Source organism: Silurus meridionalis, chromosome 13, assembly GCF_014805685.1.
Source record: "Silurus meridionalis isolate SWU-2019-XX chromosome 13, ASM1480568v1, whole genome shotgun sequence".
NCBI classification, from domain to species: Eukaryota; Metazoa; Chordata; class Actinopteri; order Siluriformes; family Siluridae; genus Silurus; species Silurus meridionalis.
The window spans coordinates 26,541,127-26,562,524 of record NC_060896.1 but is presented as its reverse complement, the minus strand read 5'-3'; the positions used below and the strand labels follow the sequence as shown (position 1 = coordinate 26,562,524).

The 21,398-nt window shown below is 38.5% G+C and overlaps 1 protein-coding gene across 2 annotated transcripts; it reads left to right on the top strand.

Annotated features, from left to right (window-relative positions):
• Positions 1-25: 25 nt before the first annotated feature.
• On the top strand, positions 26-18,535 carry wdr59 (WD repeat domain 59). Of its 2 annotated transcripts, XM_046865060.1 has the most exons (27): positions 26-123; positions 506-555; positions 1,719-1,854; positions 2,088-2,173; positions 2,594-2,674; positions 2,975-3,012; positions 3,114-3,202; positions 3,466-3,582; positions 3,678-3,755; positions 3,940-4,096; positions 4,861-4,940; positions 5,588-5,711; positions 6,443-6,549; positions 6,675-6,839; positions 7,720-7,815; positions 7,895-8,039; positions 8,980-9,049; positions 9,126-9,279; positions 10,358-10,411; positions 11,696-11,829; positions 11,903-11,984; positions 13,738-13,850; positions 14,284-14,425; positions 15,231-15,309; positions 15,468-15,591; positions 15,797-15,939; positions 17,365-18,535. In XM_046865060.1, exons 1-27 carry the CDS (start codon positions 70-72, stop codon positions 17,598-17,600), a joined length of 2,934 nt encoding a protein of 977 aa, XP_046721016.1. In that variant the 5' UTR covers positions 26-69; the 3' UTR covers positions 17,601-18,535. The 2 variants fall into 2 exon arrangements, with proteins under 2 accessions (XP_046721016.1, XP_046721017.1); XM_046865061.1 differs by lacking the exon at positions 10,358-10,411.
• The last annotated feature ends 2,863 nt before the right edge of the window (positions 18,536-21,398 follow it).

The window sequence follows — 21,398 nt, the reverse complement described above, 5'->3', positions numbered from 1 at the left end:
GAGAAGACGCGGGGAAAAAATCCCGCGAGATCTCCTGATGTCATTTGTTGATGTTTTAGTGGGAGAAACATGGCGGCCCGGTGGAGCAGCGAGAATGTCGTGGTGGAGTTCAGAGACGCTCAGGTATAAAAGCATGGATGGGACGTGATCATTCGGATCCTCAGCATTATTTACATCTCAGACTGAGGACAGACTACGCAAAGATAGTTGGAAAGTTAATCCAGAAAACAGGAAAACTTTATGTACACCTTTTATTCATTTTCTCAGTAGGGTCTATGCTGCTGCGAGCTGAGTAGACTGACAATGATTTATTTACATATTTTTATAATTTGTTTAGATATTTCTAATATAACTCTGATAAGAAAGAACAGGTTTGATGTATTTTTCTGATTGAATTGTCAGTGCTGCCATTTATAACAAGCATAATCACTATCATAACCATTGAGTACTTTGAGGAAGTGTGTTGTTCTTGTGCACTTCATTTCTAATTCCTTGTGTTTTCCAGGCTACTGCGATGTCAGTGGATTGTTTAGGGCGCTATGCTGTGCTTTCAGGGTGTGTACATTCCTGCCACATACCACAATGTCCTGTTAAAATACTTTCACACACACCAGTCCTTTCTATGTCCTTCTGCACATCTTTGAGACCCTGTTTCACTTTTACTTTCTCAGAGGGATAAAGAATCTGAGGCTTTTATTCATCATAGATGCATAGAGAACGATAGATATTTTCTTCTTAGTGGAAATGTAGTGGTTAAGGATCTGATTTACTTATTGGAAGGTCAGGGGTGCAAGGCCCAGCCCTAGCACCTTCAAGCTGCCACTCCTGAGGGCTCTTGAGCAAGGCCCTTAACTCTCTGTGTTCCAGGGGCAGTGTGTCCTAGCTGATCATGCGCTCTGACAACAGCTTCCTAACATCACTGGGATATATGAAGAAAGAATTTCACTGTGCTGTAGATGTACATGTGACAAATATATAACTTCTTTCTTTCTTTCTTTCTTTTTTTCTTTCTTTCTCTCCAGAATGAAAGAAAACAAAGAATCTTCTACATGAAAGCTGTAATATATGTGAAAAATGCAAGCTTTGCTTTCTTTTCTTTCTTTTCACTCTATTTGCTCCAATAGAACTATGTCATTACAGACCTGGGCTCTTTTCTCTTCCACCTTTTAAGAAGTTGGTATAGAAAGAAAGAGAGAGAAAGAAAAAGAGAAAGAAAGGAACAGGCTTTTTTACTTGTCATGTGTATATTACTTCGCATATCCCATGCTGTTAGCAAGCTGTGGCCAAAGCACAGGGTCGGCCAAGATGCAGCCTTCATGGAGCAGAAAGGGTTAAGGGCCTTGCTCAAGGGCCCAACAGTTTCAGCTTTGAAGTGTCTCTCTCTAGGGTATCTGTGACATTACATTTACATTTTGCTGTTCTGCCAATGTTCTTATCCAGAACGACGTATATTTGTTTCATTTATTTTTTACAACTGAACAGTTGAGAATTAGGGGCCTTGCTCAAGGGCCCTGAAAGGTTGCTTCCTAATAAACTAGGATGTGAATAAAATAATTTCACCTTAATATGGGTTTTGGGCCTGGGAGAGCAAAAATAGAAATTTGTGTGGATTCTGCCAAGGACCAGATTGTTAAAAAAAACCCAGATGTGCAACAACATTTATTGAATTTTTTTACATTCTTGTATTTAAATAATTGTATTTTTTATACTTGGGTTAGGAGGCGTTTTTTGTACGTTGTGAATCTGGAGGCGCCGTCAGAAGCTCCTCGGAAAATCGGCCGTCAGAGCAAGTGGGACGTCGGCACGGTCCAGTGGAACCCGCACAAGACGGAGGCTCACTTATTCGCTGCATCGGTAAGCGCAGGTTACAGTACTGAGGGTTTAGAGCAACCGACTAACAGGGTACATGATTACAACATGTCAGATGTGGTGATGTCAGCATGAGGAGATCAATCAGTGACATTACACCATCCTGTTGGCTATTGTTTTACTATAACAGCAGGTCCTGAGCTGTTTTATTGTTATGTTTAGATGATGTTTGCAGTGTGGTGAATGTGGAGTGTTTGATTTGTAGTGTGTGTATGCAGAGCAATCAGCGTGTGGACCTGTACGTATGGCGTGATGGATGTGGGGAGTCTCACACGTCCCTGCAAGGCCACACGCGGGTCATAAGGTAATGTTCATACAGTCGATCTGTTATCTTGCTATATATATATATATATATATATATATATATATATATATATATATATGTATATGTATATATAAAATATCTGTCTGTCTGTCTACCTATTAGTTTATCAAAAAATTTCTGTCTGTCAAAAAATTTCTGTTTGTTTGTTTATACAAAAAAATGTCTGTTTATCAAACACTGTCTGTCTGTCTGTCTGCCTACCTACCTAGCTATCTGTTTATCGAAAAATGTCTGTCTGTATATCAATGTCTGTCTGATCTATCTATCTATCTATCTATCTATCTATCTATCTATCTATCTATCTATCTATCTATCTATCTATCTATCTATCTATCTATCTATCTAACTAACTAACTAACTAACTAACTAACTAATCAATCTGTTTTGCTGGTATCACAGTGATTTGGATTGGTCGTGGTTTGAGCCAGAACTTCTAGTCACAAGTTCAGTGGACACCTACATCTACATATGGGACACAAGGTAAGGCCCCAAAACAGGTGTAAAGTATAATGTCTGTGTAGTTCTGATTGAAAAGCACACGATAAGGAGGCATTATTCAATTAGAAACTTGTTCCACTTTTGTTAATATTTATCTACAAGATCTACCCACAATAATGTTTTTTGGTTGTTTATTAGATAATGACAAAAAATCCACCATTATCAATTTGCAGTTATGAAATATATATATATATATATATATATGTGTGTGTGTGTGTGTGTGTGTGTGTGTGTGTGTGTGTGTGTGTGTGTGTGTGTGTGTTTTGTCTTTATTTCTTTCAGAGACACACGTAAGCCTACAGGAGCTCTATCAGCAGTGGGTGAGTTCACAACACGGAATAATTCACATGATCACTGAGCTCCAGCTGTTCTTCAAACACACACTCATCCTTGTTTGTCTGTAAATGTAATGCGTCTGCAGCTGGAGCATCTCAGGTGAAGTGGAACAAAAAGAATCAGCACTGCTTGGCTTCTAGTCACGACGGAGACGTCAGGATCTGGGACAGACGGGTGAGTTGTGTTAATGAGTGACTTTGTGTAACGGCGGTGTGTGTATATCCCACTGCATACATGAGAGAACAAGTTCTGAGATCCGATCACACAACAGGAAGAAATTCTTGTGGACTCAAGCTTTTATTGTTACTTAGTAATCAACAAGCAAGATGTCTGTCATTTCTTGTGGGACATTATATTCTTTTTATTTAGCACTATTTCTCATCTTTACATGCTATACGGCTGAAAAGACACCTGTCATTGTGTGTTCTGTGTTCCAGAAACCCAACACTGCTGTTGAATATGTTGCTGCACACTTATCCAAGATTCACGGTTTGGACTGGCATCCCGATAACGAGTACATACTAGCAACCTCCAGCCAGGACAACTCCGTCAGGGTGAATATGAACCCAATCTCAAAACTCAGAACAATAAACAGAAATGTCACATGGTGTGTGAGATCACGCTATTGACGATCGTATGATCTGCACAGTTCTGGGACTACAGACAACCTCGAAAGTACCTCAATATCCTGTCCTGCCAAGTTCCGGTTTGGAAGGCCAGATACACGGTGTGTTTCTTTTACATCAGTATATCCATATATATATATAGACTTATACACTTAATAAAGTGGACTATGTTTAAGATATTTGACTTCTTGTATATCATTTTTGCGTTGTAGATATTTGTTATGCTTTGATGCGCTACATTACAGTGATGTGAATAATTTTTTTTCACCTTGTGGTTTGGATCAGCCGTTTTCCAACGGGTTGGTGACGGTGATGGTGCCGCAGCTCAGGCGGGAGAACAGCCTCCTCCTGTGGAGTACTCTGGACCTCAACAGCCCCGTTCATGCGTTCGTAGGTCATGACGACGTGGTGCTCGAGTTTCAATGGAGGCCTCAGAAAGAAGGTGAGCAGGATTGACCTTCAAAACTCTTGATTTCTGAGGGCAAGGTTTGCAGAGGGTGCAGTCTGTCTGTCTGTCCACTTGTTTATCTACAGTGCTGTGAAAAACTATTGTTCCTGATGTTTGGTTACTTTTTCATATAGGTTGTTAGGGGGCAAGAACTTTTTCACATAGGGCCAGGAAGCTTTGGACAAATTTGATTCTCCCTAAATAAATGAAATCATCATTTAAAAACTACATTCGGTATTTACTCTGTCTGTCAAAAAATATCTATCTATCTATCTATCTATCTATCTATCTATCTATCTATCTATCTATCTATCTATCTATCTATCTATCTATCTATCTATCTATCTATCTATCTATCTATCTATCTATCTATCTATCTATCTATCTATCTATCTATCTATCTATCTATCTATCTATCTATCTATCTATCTATCTATCTATCTATGATTTGTGTACAATTACCCAACAATAGAGTAATAAAAATCTTTTTATGAATATTATTAATTAAATTCAACTGTAAAATTTTAAGTTTATAGAAAAGTTTGATCAATGCTGTGATGTTATTTTACCGTAGCCACGGCAGAGTATACATACTAATATAATATTAATAATAACTATTAACTAATAATGGGCTGAACACAGAACATGTGCACACATGAAGAAAGCAAATCAGTGCTCATGGGGAAGAGATCAGACCAATACAGAAAGCATGAAGGGAATTACTACATATCAATAACATGATCTGTTTTGTTCTGTAGGATCAAAGGACTGCCAACTAGTCACATGGTCCAGAGATCAGACACTTCGGATATGGAGGGTGGATCCTCAGTTACAGAAGGTGAGGGCTGTAGGAGAAATCGGTATGATGTGGTGTAATGACCTGCGAAGCTACTAATGATTCGGTCACTCACTTCTGCTTTATTGGTTTCGAAACAGTGGAACTGAGAGCGAAGAATCTAATCTACAAATACACCACTTTTCAGCAGTAGTTGAATTACAGGCAACCAGTTTACATGAGACATGTTTAGAAGCTGAAGCAGGGGAAGAGATCGGGGGTCACTACATAAAAAACAATCCACAATCCACCTCATAAGAGCATCATTATGATGTCACGGCTATAGAAAGTATCGATATTATAGAGAAACGCAGTGCTGCATCACAGACAGGAACCTCATACAGCGAGAATGACTTTCATTACTAAAGCAAGAAACCCAATTCAAGTGTTTTTCAAGCGATTATCTTTAGCGTAATATATCAATAAATGAGAGATTTGTATCATTATGAGAATAATCAGCAGCCTGTTTCGGATTTGGAATTGAGCCAAGCAGGGTCAAGGTCATGGCAAGGTCAAATGTCTGAAATCCTTCTAAATCAATAGCTTCCTTCACAATACATTGTATACAAATGAAACAAAAAGAAATGACTGTGAGCTCTATATCTGTGTGTGTGTGTGTGTGTGTGTGTGTGTGTGTCTCTGTCTTATAGTTATGTGCTAATGACAATGTGGAGGAGTTGATGGAAGGCATGACTCTCACGACAGAGTCTGAGAAGACACTCCGCTCCCAAGAACCTCCACTAAGCCCCAGTCTCACCACCAACGAGCTGCAGGGTGAAACCACACACACACACACGCACACACACACATACACACACACACACACACACACACACACAAACCATCCCCTTGTTTTTGTTATAGACCTGTAATCAATATGAAGACATTAGGGATGGAAAGATTCAGAGATTCACATCGTAAAAGTTAACGATGTATACACATTTTTTTTATTTCTAAATAATTATTAGTAGATGTTCTATACTTTCATTATTTACAAAGCGACCAATAATTTGTGACCAATATTTTCTATGTAGATCGATTTCTCGTCGCTAAACTGTTTCTCGAGCGCGTTCCCTCAGCACCGCTGCTGCTACACGAATATGATGCATCACAACACTACGGAGACCGAGGCGTGTCCTGAGAGTCACTTAGAATACTAGAGTACTAGAATAATAGATTAACATGGCAGAGGTAGAGCTGTAACTTCCTGGAGACAGATCTTTTTGGAAAGCGTCTAACAATATGAAGCAAAACCGTTTATTGTAAATATAAATGGATAAAAAGTACAATATATTGTTTAATTGGAGCCATATTGCTGTTGTGAAAGCAGAACCACTTCTGTTTATCGTATTTATTATTTTTACTGCACAGCTCTAAAATAGTTCAAAATTTCAGAGTATAAGACGGATATCATCTGATGGCATTAACACCAAATAATGATTGTTAATATTGTCATTATTATTACAATCATGAACCTCTACTCTTTATTTATTGTTCCTCTGTAGGTCAGTTTGAGGCGTCCAGCGGTAGGCAGGACCCAGCAGGCCTCGCTCAGACTCTGCAGCAGGAGTTCTCGCTGGTCAACCTGCAGATCCGCAACGTCAATGTGGAGGTCAGGAACCGGCAACTTCTATACATTTCTATTGTGTATAACCCTAAGCAATAAGGAAATATTAAGAGTGTGTGTGTGTGTGTGTGTGTGTGTGTGTGTGTGTGTGTGTGTGTGTGTGTGTGTAGATGGATGCTGTGAACCGCTCCTGCTTCGTCTCGGCCCACTGTGGAGCAAATCAGGTCAGGCTGGTAGTGAAGTTTCCCGCACAGTATCCGAACAACGCAGCACCGTCTTTCCAGTTCGTTTCCCCAACAACCATCTCATCCTCCATGAAGACCAAGATACAGAAGGTACCACATTATAGCACCACGGATCTTTAAAAGACGTAACCAGCTACTATGTAGTGTATATTCATTCATGGATATATATTACCTCAGATCATACAGTATAGAAACACATTATTTGGACAAACGTATTCGGACACCTGACTTTTCCAGCCATTTGTGGTACTTCCCCAAAAGTTGGATTCATCTTCGGATGTGGTAACATTCTAGCATCACAAAGCTCCTGTGCACAAAGCCGGCTCCATGAAGATCTGCTTTACATGAGTTGGAGTAGAAGATCTCTACAGCTCTCAAACCTATTGAACATCTTTGGGATGAATGTGAACACTGACTGCACCCCAGATCTCCTCACCTCAGCTACATGACTTTACTAACACCCTTGTTTCTAAATGACTCTCACACAAATCTGCACAAGCACACTCCAAAATCTAGTGGAACATCTTCACGGAAGAGTAGATATTTTTATAAAAGTGAAAGGAGACTCACTGTGGAATGGGATGTTTAAATACCAATTCTATGGTCAGGTGTCCAAAAACTTATTATTATCGTGTATATGAATAGAAAAATAAATACTACAAAACTTTAAATGGCAGCTTGTTTTGATGTAGGGTTTGAGAAGGATTTCTTTTTGAAATTTACATATACTCTGGTCTCTTTTTTGGATGAAATGAAAGTACAGGTGTTTTTTTTTGTTTTTAGGGATAGTGTTATTTTAATCAAAATTGGAATCAGGTTTCACAATCAGTCTATACGAGAATATAGGAGAGAATACAGATTAAATAAGAAACTGCGAGGTGCCAAAAGATTTGCACGCTTATTCCTTATCATGTTTACATTTTCAACTGAACGATACGGTGTCATGTCATTTTGTATTTTTTTTGTCTAGATCTTGACAGACACTTCGCTTCAGAAAGTGAAGAGGAACCAGAACTGCCTGGAGCCATGTGTAAGGCAGCTGGTGTCCTGCCTCGAATCTGATTTGGTTAGTGCTGGATATTTTAGAAGGTTAAAATAGTCATGTATTACATGTCCCTGATTCGTGACCTGTATGTGCACTGCAGGAGGACGGCACTAATCCCCATGTGTTCGGTAACTCTGTCAGCCCGGCCCTTCCTGCTTTCCCTCGCGTCACCAACACATACGGGTCTTACCAGGATGCTAACATCCCTTTCCCTCGTACCTCAGGCGCCCGATTCTGTGGCACAGGTGAGCCATGAGTTACATTGTGCTTTTTACTAGTTTACTGAATTCTGAGACTCCTTGGGTCTAATGGGAATCGTTACAGAATACCCTATACGGACAAAGGTTTCTGGACACCTGACAATTCCACATTTAGTCCCCATTTGTTATTATAATAACCTCCACTTTTCTGAGATGTTCCACTAGAAACAACACTTAAATTCCTTGGTCAAAAATAGAGGTTGAAAGACAGTGGATTTTACCGATACCGATGGCGAGGTTGGATCGTATTTGCCGATGGCTACTGGATTAAAAAAATAAAACAAACAAATATAACAGGCCATGAAAAATATTACTGAATTTATTTAGCACTATTAAAATGTGGTAAATAAATATGTATTATAATAAATATTGAGGAAAATAAGATGTGCATTCAAAACTGAAACAAAAAGTAAAACTTCACATAAATAAAAACACGTAGTGTCAGTGATTCGCCTCTAGAGGCCACTCTTGTGCTGTATAATGACAGCACACCTTCTCAGCCACTTCAACAACCTGGAAAAACTATTGATATGGATTTTTTCCCAAGGGCCAATAGTTTAAGCAAACAATTACCTGTGCTAAATAATCAGCAAAATTCGATTAATCAATCGACCTCTAGTCAAAAAGGCTTTTCTTCCATTTGTTCTATTTGTTTCAGATGAAATATAAAATGAGTTTTTCCAGACAAAAGTAACAATATCAGCAATTGCATTACAGATTTTTTTTATTTCCTTCCCCAAAATCCATGTGTATGGTGCAGTTGCCATACCTGTGTAAGCTGTTACCGTAAAAAACGTTGACCTGTGATTTGGATCTGCGTTATATACAGTATGCTAAAAAAAAATTCAAACACCTTCGGACCTATCAGATTTAAGAGTTTGTCCTAGCGATATACTAATAGATATGTTCTCTCTATCTCTTGCAGGCTCTCTGGTTTATTTCACTCGGCCCATGTCCATGCATCGCACCGTCCCTAATACAGAACCAACACCTCGGTAAACCTGTAACATTTCCTTCAAAATAATGTTCATGTTAATATTTAAGTATAATGAATAAGCGTGTTTTTTTCAGATCACTCTCCGCTCTGTCTGCGTACCACAGTGGCCTTATGACCCCAATGAAAATGCGCAGCGAGTCTCAGTCCACGCTGCGGTTGTACAGCGGGAGTCCAACACGCTCTGATAAAGAGCAAGTATCCATCTCTTCCTTCTACTACAAGGAACGGGTAAGGCGGGCTTGCGGAGCACAAAATTTAAACGTATTTGGAATGTCTGAGTGGATTTGTTATGAGGAATATCTGGCAACCTAGCTACTGAGGAACACATAATTAGAATTGGAAGGAGTGCCTTCAGACAGACTGCTAAGGAGAACATTTATATATTATATTATATATCATATAAAATATATTATTTTGAATTATAAATATTGTGGAAAATATAAGGCATGCATTCAAACTGAAACAAAAAGAAACTCACCAAATGAATAAAAACGGTTCCATGCAAAACTAATAAAAAAACTAACTTCAAATAAACAGCATGTGTCGTCAGTAATTCGCCTCTAGAGGCCGCTCTCGTACTGTATAACGCAACCCGGAAAAACCATCGGTATTGATTTTTGCTAATAACTGATCCAGCAATGCGTCACCTGGAGGTGCTTTACCTCCAGGTGACGCAACCTTCTGCTCATGTTGCGTCACCTTCTGCTCATGTTGCGTCACCTGGAGGTATAGCACTCTCCGAAGAAAGCACGGTCTGTCCTCGTATGCATGCATTAGAATATCTTTCTAATCTTTTAGAGATATTAATGAAAATAATTACTACACAGAAGTACAAAAACTGATATTGCACCTGCTCCAATCAGGGGTTCGAACTCATGATCTCCTGGTGAGAGCTTTTTTTAGATATACAGTTTAGGAGACCAGAAACATCTCTGAGCAAAGATTTCGAGTAAACTGTCCTTGAAGATGCTGTGAATCAAGATCGGAATAAAAAAAGGCAAGATTATTCCTTTAATCTTTAAGTATGTCACTGAAATCACTGGATTATCTCCATAAGATCCTAAGAGATCTTTATCCAGCTCTCCATCAGTCAACCATTTCTGATCGTTTGTGCTCCTCAGATGCTACATTGTCAAATTTTTCAGATATTCCCTAGCCTTGGTTTGTGTTCACTCATTGTTTCCTGTATTGTATCCTTCTTTTCTTTTTTTATTATTTTTTGTTTGATTTCTTTTGTGGTCTGATGGATTGCACCCCCCCTTCACACATGTCGCTGTGGTCTGTTTTACCCCCAAACACCAATCAGAAGCCTCTTTTTGTCCATCGGCGCTGGTCTGTGCAGACTATTGCAGACTGTCCGGTACTGATCTCCCTCCCTCCATCCCTCACCTCCTCCATCCATTCTTCTCTCTCTTTCTCTTTCTTCCTGTTTTAACCCTTTCTTTTCTTCCGACCGCACGCGAAGCCGAATCCTTCAATCAACGACTTCTAACAGTTTCAGTTTTTCTTTTTTTTTCTTTGCTGCTCGTGTAATTTTTGCCAGTTCCATAATCGCCTCGGAAGGACACACCGATCGGTTTTACTAACCAACATGTACCGAGTGCAAAAGTTTGCGCACCCTTTGTACAAAACAAGATTTCATGCAATATAACACTTAAGAATTAAGGGCCTTTGTAAGGGCCCAGCTAAAAAATGAGTGCAGCTTAGTGGTGGTGGGATTTGAGCTCACGACTAGAGGTTGACCGATTTTACAGCTACCGATAGCTATGTTGGATTGTACTTGCCAAAAATCGATTAATCAACCGATAGTTTTCAAAATGGATACTGGATTAAAAAAAAAAAAAAAAAAAACAACACTCCAAATAAAATAGTTCTGAATTTTATTACAAAAAAAAAAGTTCTGAATTATGAAAATGTGCTAAATAAAATGCACAGACCATAATAAGTCAACGTGTCAAAAGCGTTTTTAAAAGAAGACTTCAGGACACATTGCACTTTACACATTGCACTGCATTGCTGTGCAAGGGGACTATTTTGAAGTTAATAGTGTGTATGTAGTCTCGAAATTGTCGTATAGCGCTCTCCATGCAGCATGGCGGCGTTGGTGATTCGCCTCTAGAGGCCGCTCTTGTAATGACAGCGGGCCGGAAAAACTATCAGTATGGATTTTTGTCGATAGATCCAGCAATCTACTATCAGCGCTGATTAATCAGCAAAACCGACGAACCGGTCGACCTCTACCTCGATCAGTAGCCCAACATCTTAACACCCTGGTCAGCCCCTTCTCTCCAAAAACAGTGTGGAAAATATTATCAAACTTTTGCACTCAACTTTAATTCCGATCTCGATGCACAAAATGTCCGAGATCAAGTCCCATTAACTGTTAGTATTTCCATATTACGTCTTTTTAACGACACATAATGTTGTGTCCATTCAAAAGACGCTATGGTGCAACTCTGAGTTCTCTAAAGGAACGTTTATACGAGATTCTTGCTTTTTCTTGGCACATGAGGACAACTGGAAAATATAACAAAATCCTGGTCTAATTTAGCGGTAGAGATAATCCAGCATTAACCCCCTTATAAATATCCATCCTGGCTCATGATGACCTGATTGTTCTTTGTATTTTTGTAACGTGAATCAGAAATCCCGACGCTGGAAAGGGAAACGAGAGGGAACAGACTACAGCAATAAAGCGCTCAAACTGGCTGGTAAAGTAATCATTCAGGAGATTTCCTGTCTCCTCCCGATACACAAAGCTCTCGGAGAGGCCTACGTGTGAGTACCTTTACTTACAGTATTTGTATTAAAGCTTGATTTGTTGTTTTAAATTGTGGATTTTTTTTCCCAGATTAAATATGAACGACATACGGGACACGTGTCAGAAGAACGCAGCCGCAGCTCTGGCGGTCGGGCGTAGAGATTTGGCAAAGGTTTGTATCACGCTTTAAAACTAGTTTTTTTGCAAAAAAGTGTTGATGTTCTGACCACTTGGTGCACAGTTTTTAGAATTAATTTAAAAGCTTATATAATGCCAACGATACAGTAGATGTTTGCAAGTTTGCCGAAACGCGGTTAGATTAACCTTAAATCTTCCAGCGGCAACTGCAACTCCTTCCGTAGCGTTCTTAGAGCATTCGTAGGGCTTTAAGGGGGAAACTCTAGATTTTCCCAAAACAAAGAGATTGTTTCTGTTTTACTGAACCAGGTCGGTTAGCGTCCCATAGCTTAGACCTTTGTATCGATTGGCACCACTGTTAAAAAGCTCTTGCTAAATGTTCTTGGCAGATAAAATGAGTGGTGCAACAATTCCCAAGGGATCATACACTGAACTTGGCATGGACAGGGTCCCTCTTCTAGTAGCAGACTTGTTTTGGATGACAACTCGGATCTTGAATTGATCTGACTGGATGCACCACTGCACATCTAACACTCTTTCCAGGGGAAATGCCTTTTGATCCAGATCCTTTACTTCCACTGCCCTTTCCTCTTCCGGAATAGCTGCTAGCACCAGCCGATGGAACTATGGCCAGAATATTGTCCGTATCCTCGGCCCCACTGGCCATATGTTTATTTGCTGACTGTATTTACAAATCCACTGGTGGATGACGGTTTCTTGACAACCTCTGGCAGTTTTTTCCCTAAAAGTGGTATTGGGTTTTATGTGCAACAATGTTGGATGTTGCTTTAAACAGACTTGACAGGTTGATTTCTTCTGACAAACTTTGCTCATGTGCTTTTGTTTCAAACAACTGAAGCACATCCCTTTGCTCCTGAGGAAAGTCTAGCCGTTCCTTGTAATGAGACTTTTGAAGTTCCTTCATACACTCCAAATCTTTAATTTGCACAGCTGGACAGAAAGAGGGCAAATGAGTTGAGTGCTTTACTATCATCCGCCCTGATTGTTTGCCAACTTAATGCTTTATCCATGTAGGCTATTGAGATTTTATAGTCATGGCCAAAATGCTCTCCTCCGATTTATACATGTGCAATAGCCCCTTAACTGACTAATTTACTTCACAGAACTTCACTCAGTTGGTTAAACTCTGGCACAAGTTTTGTTTCCACAACCTCCAGCCATCATCCATCAGATGAAGCATCCGATTCTTTTTCTCCGTTGGATGGCCTAATTTAGCCTTTCTCGCATTGATCTGTCTTCTTGAGAAGGCATTTTCTTGCACCTTGAATGTTGGCTTTACCTGCAGTCTCTCCACTAACTAAATCAATTTCCCTAAAATAGTCTCCCATACAGGGACTATTTTGGAGTTGATAGTGTGTAGATAAGTGAAGTACTTTCTTGTAAACAGAGCTATGCTCAAACTTTTTGATACCACTTCGTAGCTCGTAGATGGGATGGCATGTCAATGCAAAATGGTGTGGTAGCCATGCTGGTTAGGTGTGCCCTCAATTCTGTCATCAGCAAAGCACACCTACACCTTCACACCTCCTCCTCCATGCTTCACAGTAGGAACCACGTGTTCAGGAACCGTCTGTTCACCCTCTGTACTTACAGTAATTATGGGAAAATAATCCGTTTCAGGGTTTTCTCCATTTAGACTCTGTTGCATCACACAAGTCTGAGTGTTTCATTTTCTGCTCTGTAGAAAGGAGCAAACTTCTGATCTTCTACTTCTGGTTTGTTTTTTTTTGTTTTTTTTAACTCTTGCTTGAACTCCTGTGCTGAAGGTTTGGGCGTTGGCCTCTGCAGCGACCAGCCTTGACCTGTGCCCTGACTCCGATCCTGACGCAGACACGCCCTGGGCCCGGCACCCGTTTGGGCGACAGCTACTGGATACTCTGTGAGTTTACACTCTGTTTGTATATCAGCAGATATGAATAACAGCTCTGGAACATTCTAACAATGACAACGGTCTGGTTCTAATACTTGACGACAGTATCGGCTAACTAGATTTGCTGTCCATCTTTCACTCCATGATTTGATTATTATCAGTGGTGAACAGTAACAAAGTAAATGTATTTCGTTATTGTACTTAAGCAGCTTTTTCACGACTTTTCCTGTTACTTCACTACATTGTGAAGTGAAATATTTGCTATCAGCAAGAAAGATTGGTTTATAGGATTGTCATTTCCAGTACAATGCACAAAAATCACAAAATAAGACACTCGCATTGTATTTTCTCAAATCACTGTCTTTTAGTCCCTCAGCAGCTCTTCATCATGCTGATTCTCACGTGAGGTTCTGAGACGTGCTGTTTCTTTATCTCTCCGCAGGCTTGAACACTACAGTCAGATGAGTGATGTTCAGAGTCTGGCCATGCTGTGCAGTGTGTTCAGGGGTCAGGGAATCCCTCAGGATTATTTCACACTGTATGGCCCACGCAGCTCTGGCTTCACCCTGCACCACTCGCGCTACGTGAGTCCTCTCACCCTTCACACTCTTCTCGAAATACAGTCGTGTATATATAAATCATTTATTCTCTTGATAAGCAGAGAGAGACAGATGTTTTTTCTTTTTTTTTTTTTTCTTTTTTTTTTTTTATATATAAGTACCAACAAACTTAATTTGATTGGCTGTTTCTGAGCTTATAGAAAGCCAAACACATTTAAGTACCTCTGTTTAAAAATAAGTCAGGATTAAGGCTTCATTAGAGTTTGAGAAAAGCATGACATTCTTATTATTATTTATTTATTTAAATTTTTATTATTTATTTATTTATTTGTGTGGGTTTTTTTTGTCACAGACAACCTTTTTTTTTTCCCTTACTTATTTATTTATTTTTGTTTGTTTATAAATTTGTTTGTCATAGTTACAGCATGTTTTTCCCTATTTTGTTTTTGTTTGTTTGTTTGTTTATTTGTTAGTCATAGTTACAGCATGCTCCTATTTTTTTATCGGTTTATTTGATTCTTTTATTAGCAGTTGCATGTTAATTAATTAATTTATTTATTGTAGTTTCGGCCACAGTTACAGCACGTTTTTCTATTTCTGTATATTAATACATTTATTTATTGACTTATTTATTTAAATTATTTATTTATATATTTGTTTATACACTCATTCATGCATTCATTAATTATTTATTGTATTATATTATTATTATTATATTATATTATATTATATTTATTATATTTTATATATATAATATTATTATTATTATTTTTCTTCTTCAATGTCGTTGTTTTTTTTTTTTTTGTTGTTTTGTTATTTCTTCCTCCAGCCCAGCTTCACTTCCAGTTCACTGACTTCTGGTTCCTGCTCCAGTACCTCCGACTCCATCAATGCTGCATGGAACATGGGTGAGTGGATTACCTTCTGTGTTTCCCAACATCACCTCAGATTCCCTGCTTTTCTCACTTTATCTTCTGGTACGAATTCAGCACTTTCGAGAAGAATGCCTGGAGATCCACACACAAGTACTTGATCTGCTGTCATTTCATTTCTTTTTTTTCGTCAGCTGGACGTGAAGCTGAACAAGCTCCACCATGGGGAGAGTCCTCTCCTGACGAGGTTCGCTACGCTAACCAGGCTTACACAGATCCCCGGGAACGCGAGAAAGAGCAACACGACATGAACAAAAGGTCATCATCCTGCTATGGCACTACAGTATATCATACGCCCTTCTGTTTATACACTCACATCTGTACACACTCCTGCCTTTAGCACTGTGTGTGTGTGTGTGTGTGTGTGTGTGTTCACTACAAACTAAAGTTTTTAACAATTCTGCTACTTTATTTCCTGATTATTTCAGCATTTAATTTGCTTTTATGTTCATTGGTTGTTCAGATTATTAGACCCGGCGAACACCCTACAGTTTGACGACTTTAAGAAGTGTTACGGAGAGATTCTGCACCGCTGGGGGCTGAAGGAGAAGAGGGCAGAAGTTCTGAAGTTTGTGTCCTGCCCTCCAGAGCCACACAAAGGGATCGGTGAGTTCATATCTGTTATAATGAACCAGGCCAAATGTTTGTAGACACCTCACCATTGGATTGGTGTGATGTTTTTTTTTTTTAAGATCCTATTCCATATTTATACCCTATTTGCTGGTATCGTAGTCTCCACTCTTTTGGGAAGATGTTCCACAAGATTACTAGTTGTAAGATACTGATGTAGGAGACGTGAGGAGACCTGGGGTGCAGTCAGTGAAATATTCATATGTTTAATAGGGTTTATCACGCTAGAGAAAGGAGATCTTCCACATACATCCAACCAGGTGTAAAGCAGATCTTCATGGAGATGGCTTTGTGTGCAGGGGTACCGTCATGCTGAACAGGTTTCGGGCCTCCTAGTTCGAGTGAAGGGAAAATTTCATACCACATACAATTTGTGTTCCTCCATCTTTGTGGTAACATTTTCGGGAGGAACCACATATGGCTGGGAAACTCGGGTGTCCCAATACTTTTGTCCATGTGTTAGCGGTTCTGGTAGGAATCTTTTGATGTAGAAAACCTTTGAACAGCAAGTCTTCATATTCATAAAGCGCCGCCTCCTGGCTGCCTTAATATAGTCCTGAAGCCAGGGGTATTTCCCACTGCATTGTTGGTAATGGGGGTGCGGCGGTACACAAAATTCACGTTCGGTATGTGACTCGGTTTTAGTCACGGTTCGGTTAGATTTCAGATTCAGATCGGGGAAGAAACGCAAAACAGAATGAATTGTCATTATTTTGTGTGTGTGTGTGTGTGTGTTTTTACTTTTATTATTTAATTTTCTTTGATATTTTCTATTTAACTGTTTTTTTTTATTTCCGCAGACTTTAACAAATGTCTTCAATTTTTCCATCCTTCTTTTATTCACTCCCTCGATATGCAGAATTGTCAGGATTTTTCTCCTTTTAAGAGAAATTTTTGAAGCTGGACAGAAAGCGTTCAAGAATCCATAGCGTGTCGTAAAAACAGACGTGACAGCGATTTTTACGACTCGCTACAAATCGTATTTCCAGTGCGGAGCGAGTAGCCACGGTGACACTGCGCTAACTATACTTTTTTTTTTTATAGACCTCTTAAATATTCGTGTAAGGTTTCAAGTTTTATCATTGAAAACAAAAATTGTGGGGAAAAAAACCAAAACGTGACCCTGTGCTTAATACGTTCGTGAGGGAACTTGTAACTACGTTCCCCAGGTAAAATGAATGCGTGCACTGTAGCACCCCCTAGTGGGGAATGTAAGGTAATGAAAGCTATTCAATGAAAAGCTATTCAGAACGGCGCCTGTCATCCAAACTCAAACTGCTGCGGTATTATTTCCATTGTGAATACTAATGGATTTTTTTTCCCGACCCAGATTTTCCTGCAGATCATATTTCATAGCTTTCTACGGGACTCTCCCAGTGACGTTGTGTTTGTGTCCTGCAGAGTTTGGCGTGTACTGCTGCCACTGTCGGAGCCAGGCCCGAGGCACTCAGTGTGCCGTGTGCAAGCGCTTCACCTTCCAGTGCGCCATCTGCCACGTGGCTGTCCGCGGCTCGTCCAACTTCTGCCTGAGCTGCGGCCACGGCGGCCACACCAGTCACATGATGGAGTGGTTCCGCTCACAGGAAGTCTGTCCCACAGGCTGCGGCTGTCACTGTCTCCTCCAGAGCACTTTCTGAAGCCTTTTGTGTCTCTTCACCAACACTGGAGGTCTCAGGAGATCTGTCTCGAATCATTCGGTACTGTAAAAAACAAAAAAACAAAACAAAACTGTTGACTATTTTTTTTTTTTAATGCAGCACTAATAACAGATCTCAGATTTCTATGCTGCTCTAACAGACCTTTTATGACGGTGGTCTTCACAGTATGCAAGACACACAGTTTACACCAGCCTTATACAGTAATAATCACTTCATATACAGAAAGTGACATTTTATTTCCAATCCTGGTTCACTGGTTCGGGTACATTGCAGGGTTTTCTTAAAAAAAAAATAGAAATCCGTGAAAACAAGACGAGAAGAACTAAGGGCCGTGCTCTTGTATAAGGGAGTAGTGTGTTAAATGATCAACCAGTGCGCACACACACACACACACACACACACACACACACACACACACACACACACACACCGTTTGTGCTCGATATGAAGAAACACATTTGTAAAGTAACCACACCTTTTCCTGCACAACAGTTATTCTCTCACTCTTTCTTTCCCTCTATCTTTCTGGTACATGCAAAAGGTTCAGTATGTCACTACCATCTGATCCGTGATAGAGGGTCTGGACAATCAATGAAACATAGACTCGAGACACTAACTCCTGGGACGCACTGGTATATCAGTGTTAATATGCAAAACGATTGCAGTGATAGGAATTAATTTATTTAAGCCACACACGGGGTCCGGCTGTGGGTGCGTATAATAATCATCAGAAATATTATACATCTTCAGTATTTACCTTTACTTTCCTTTTGTTTTATTTGTATTACAGATGTAGATTTTCGTACTTTTTTTTTTCACCGGGAGTGCAGGATCGTGCTCTGGAATGTGCGTAAATGAGACCACAATGATCTCGTGCATTTTTATTTCAATAAAGAATGGAACGATTTTTCACAGATTATGATTAGCGTATATTTTTGATAAGGTTTCCAGGGTGTATTTACATCGTACACACGGTTTTCATGGAATACAATGCAACAAAATGACTGAAATAATCCTGAATATATATGAATTAAGCTTTTTTTTCCCCCCTGTAATTCTATACACACACACACACACACACACACACACACACACACACACACACACACACAGTGTATAAATAAATAAATATATATATATATATATATATATATATGTACATACACACTGTATCTTACAAAAGTAAGTGCACCCCTCACATTTCAGCCATTATTTAAGTATAATCTTCTGAAGGGACAATACTATAGAAATTAAACTCGGAGATATTTTAGAGTAGTCAATGTGCAAGCGGTACGTGATGTAAACAGGCAAAGTCACACGTCCTATTCATCATGTTCATGTTTTTTGTCTGCTTGACAGAATCATACAAATGTGTGTATCTTGTATTAGAGCAGTTCAAATTTGGTGCTTTGAGTAAAATTCTCTAATACTGACCACTGGATGTTTAACATGCACCTCATGGTAAAGACTCTGTGTGTGTGTGTGTGTGTGTGTGTGTGTATATATATATATATATATATATTTGGGAATATAAAGAATGTGTGTAAGTTTCAAATACACAAGGGAATCAGCGAGTTCGTAGCTGTTACTAAATAGAATCATGAAGCGAATCACAGATGTCCAACAGCAGGTAAATTGGTGTAAAATTATACAATATATATATATATATATATATACACATTTAATGTACTATACAGACACCTGCCTATAAGATGAGTACGCTTTTTAACATCTAATTTCACATTGAGTCCCCCTTATTGTTCTCCACTCTTCTGGGAAAATGTTCGAGTAGATTTTGGAGTGTGCTTGTGAAGATTTCTGAGACATTCATTCAGTTACAAAGGTTTTAGTAAATTCAGGTACTTTTATCATTTAAAGTAAAAATCATCTAAAACCAGGTGTGTTATATGAGCATACACTCCATCATAAAATGTATCTTTACTTGTACACAAATTCACGAAATTGTAGTGTAGATCATCGCACTACTCCACAGTTCTCAACTCTATAAAATACTGTGTAAAGTTGAGCAGAATTTGCACAAAGATTGATCAGAGTTCAGCTCAAAATAAAGGTTCTGTCTTCACGAGCCTTTCATTCACTCGGGATTACATTATAGGATTGGATACTCGAATTTAAGGATGTTAAACTTCAGAAATCTTTTTACTCATAAAGAAAAAATTCTTGTTTTTTTTTTTTAAGGATTAAGGATGGAGTTCAGCCTCATTGGGCAATTGTGTCTTTTTTTTTTTTATTATTTTTAATTTTTTCTAATTCTGGTCATCAGAATAAATATCCTAGAACTGAATGTTAAACATTTTTCTTACTTTAAACAACGAGTGATTCACATTTCAGAGGTTTTATCCTTTAACTTCCTGCACAAAGAAAATTCATATATATATATATTTCTTTCTTTTTTTTACAGAATAATCAAATTTGGTTTATGGCCTGCTTTTTCCTAATAATTTATAAAAATTGTAAATTGGCAGAAGAACATAAATGTAGACGTGAAACTGAAAAACAAAAAACTAAGAAAGAGATCAACTTCAGATCTTTGTTTAACACGTTACCTACAGTTTTTTTTTCCCCCACTCTTTTACATGGTCATTGAACCTGATTTGGGAATCGGAGTGTAAACCCACCATCCGTAAGTTCCCTCACTCATACACTTATTTATTTATTTTTTATTGTGAAAAACAAAAACAAATTTACATTCATATCATAATGAAATATTGTAAATTTAATACTGAAATTTTTGAATAAAAATAAAAAAAGGAGGACTTTAAATCTATATCCAAAGTTCTGATTGCTTTCTGGCTTGAAAGTCCTTGTAAATATTTTAAATATATTTTTTGGGCATCCTTACTGACCATTTACATTTTGTGTATATAGAACTGACCTAATAATATTAACACATTTTGCATAAAAATGTGACTCTTATCCATACATTTTTATCAACAAATTAAATAAACATTCAACCTCAATCCAAAAAAATTGACACACCGAAAAAAAAAGAGGTATAACAGAATCCCTCGCTCATACACTCAGAACGGAGAGGTGGGGGTTGGGTGACGTCATCCTTAAGGGGTTCCAGTGGAAGAATTGACAATGGAGTGACGTCACGTCAGTAAGAAGAGCTAAATCCAAATTAAAATATAGATGATAAAAAAGGATTAAACCCTCAGGAGCCCAATTCAGAAAAAAAAGAGGAATGAAGTAAGAGGAAACGTGAGAAAGATAAAGGTGTATGCAGTTTTATCACTCATCTCTTTATGAAGATACTATAATAGTTTTAAGGAAATAGGCAAAAACGATATCACTAACTGCAAAATATAATTTATAGTATGTAGTTTATCATAATGTGTGTAGCAACAAAACAATTGCACCCTAGTTTATTTTGTTACCTTTAATTGAGGTGACGTCATAATGGTTATATGTGATTGTACTGAAAAGGTCAGTAATGTGAATCTAGAAAAATAATATACAGAAAAATACAGAATCTTTCTGACACCATCACACAACACAGTGCATCACTACAGTATGCTTTATGATCTATTAAGGTTTTATTAAGGCTTCATAATATTTCAAAATGCAAAAATACACCAATCAATTATTAGGTTAAAGCAGAACCAGGTAAAGATAATAACACTGGGTACAGGGGCATCTCCAAAGTGGTGCAAGACACCATAAGCATCACCAGGGCTGAGTGCAAATAGTACTGATGTACAATAGTTATGATATTTTGTATGATAATTATGTATTATATTTTTGTAGAAAAAA

What these genes read in the sequence shown, in the direction of transcription:
- wdr59 (XM_046865060.1), top strand. Translation starts at nt 70, where the DNA reads ATGGCGGCCCGGTGGAGCAGCGAGAATGTCGTGGTGGAGTTCAGAGAC. An exon ending in GGCGTAGAGATTTGGCAAAG is followed by an intron (nt 11,985 to 13,737) that starts GTTTGTATCACG and finishes CCTGTGCTGAAG; the next exon opens with GTTTGGGCGTTGGCCTCTGC. An exon ending in CAATGCTGCATGGAACATGG is followed by an intron (nt 15,310 to 15,467) that starts GTGAGTGGATTA and finishes TTTTTTCGTCAG; the next exon opens with CTGGACGTGAAGCTGAACAA.